The sequence below is a fragment of the Oratosquilla oratoria genome, chromosome 2, assembly GCF_046742065.1.
Source record: "Oratosquilla oratoria isolate Oo_2021 chromosome 2, ASM4674206v1, whole genome shotgun sequence".
In the NCBI taxonomy this organism is placed as follows: Eukaryota; Metazoa; Arthropoda; class Malacostraca; order Stomatopoda; family Squillidae; genus Oratosquilla; species Oratosquilla oratoria.
Genome location: NC_134778.1, coordinates 30,145,960 through 30,147,136, shown reverse-complemented (window position 1 = coordinate 30,147,136; position 1,177 = coordinate 30,145,960). Strand labels below are relative to the sequence as shown.

Genomic DNA, 1,177 nt, shown 5'->3' with positions numbered 1-1,177 from the left:
ACAAAAACAAATAATATAGAATAAATTATAATCATTACAGCATCTTGCTTAGGTGTTTATCTAAATGATTCTTAAAGCTTCGAACTGAACTACATTGCACTACCTGTGCAGGAAGTTTATTCCATTCATTAACTACACGGTTGGCAAAGTTGTTTCTACCTACTTCCAAATTGAATCTATTTCCGGACAGTTTGAGACCATTATTTCTTGTCTGATTCTCATTCAATGTGAAAATTTTGTCACTTTTGATGTCAATTCCCTTTAAAATCTTAAAGACCTGTGGTAATCGTTTTCCTAGTTCTGCGTAGTACCTTGAAGGAGCCTTGGTAAGGTTGTAGTGATTTCTTCACGGCGTCAGTCCTGATGAACACGTGTGTGTAGGTGTCGAGGTCTTGACTAACAAAAGTCTTGAAAGATGGAGTGCGAGGTTTCACCGGTTTAAGAGAAAGCATGTGGTCTGTCAGTTTCGCAGTGTAATCCTGAAGATGACATGAAGAAGAGTTAGGGGCAGGGGCCAAGAGTTGACCAGGTAGCTTGAGGGTAGTTCCGTAGACGAGTTCGGCAGAAGAATGTTGCAGGTCTTCTTTGAAGGACGTACGTATGCCCAGAAGGGCAAGAGGAAGGGCTTGCGACCAGTCGTCACGTTGGGCTGAGGCTGTTAAAGAAGCTTTCAGTTGACGATGAAATCGTTCCACGTTACCATTAGCTTGCGGGCGATAACTGGCAGTTCTGATGCACTGAATGCCTAGAATGTTCATCAATTTGTTCCACATGTAACCGTTAGAGGAGGGCAGTTGACCAACAAGATCAATATGTATATGTTCAAATCTTGAAGAGACTGGAGTGAAGGTTACAGCTAGAGAACGCGTGTGACGTAATACCTTCGAACGTTGACACTGTATACATGTGCGTGCCTACTGTCTGACGTCCTTATTGATGTTAGACCAGATGAAACGTGATGTCATAATCTTCTGGGTTGCTCGGATGCCAGGGTGAGAGAGGTTGTGCAGTTTATGGAAGACTGGCAGGCGATGATAGTTCGGAAGAAAGGGACGGGGATTGGGACCAGGCATCACTAGCGAGTTTGATACGTCAAGGTACACCGAGTATCAAACTCGCTAGTGGTTCATGCAGACACTCATGGCCACTTACCAGATTGGGAGAGAATAGAGGTGCT

General features: G+C 43.8%; 1 protein-coding gene across 1 annotated transcript; it reads right to left on the bottom strand.

The window, feature by feature from the left end:
* Positions 1-269: 269 nt before the first annotated feature.
* On the bottom strand, positions 270-773 carry LOC143035162 (uncharacterized). The gene has a single exon (XM_076201808.1). The coding sequence runs from the start codon at positions 771-773 to the stop codon at positions 270-272; it is 504 nt and encodes a 167-aa protein (XP_076057923.1).
* Positions 774-1,177: the final 404 nt, after the last annotated feature.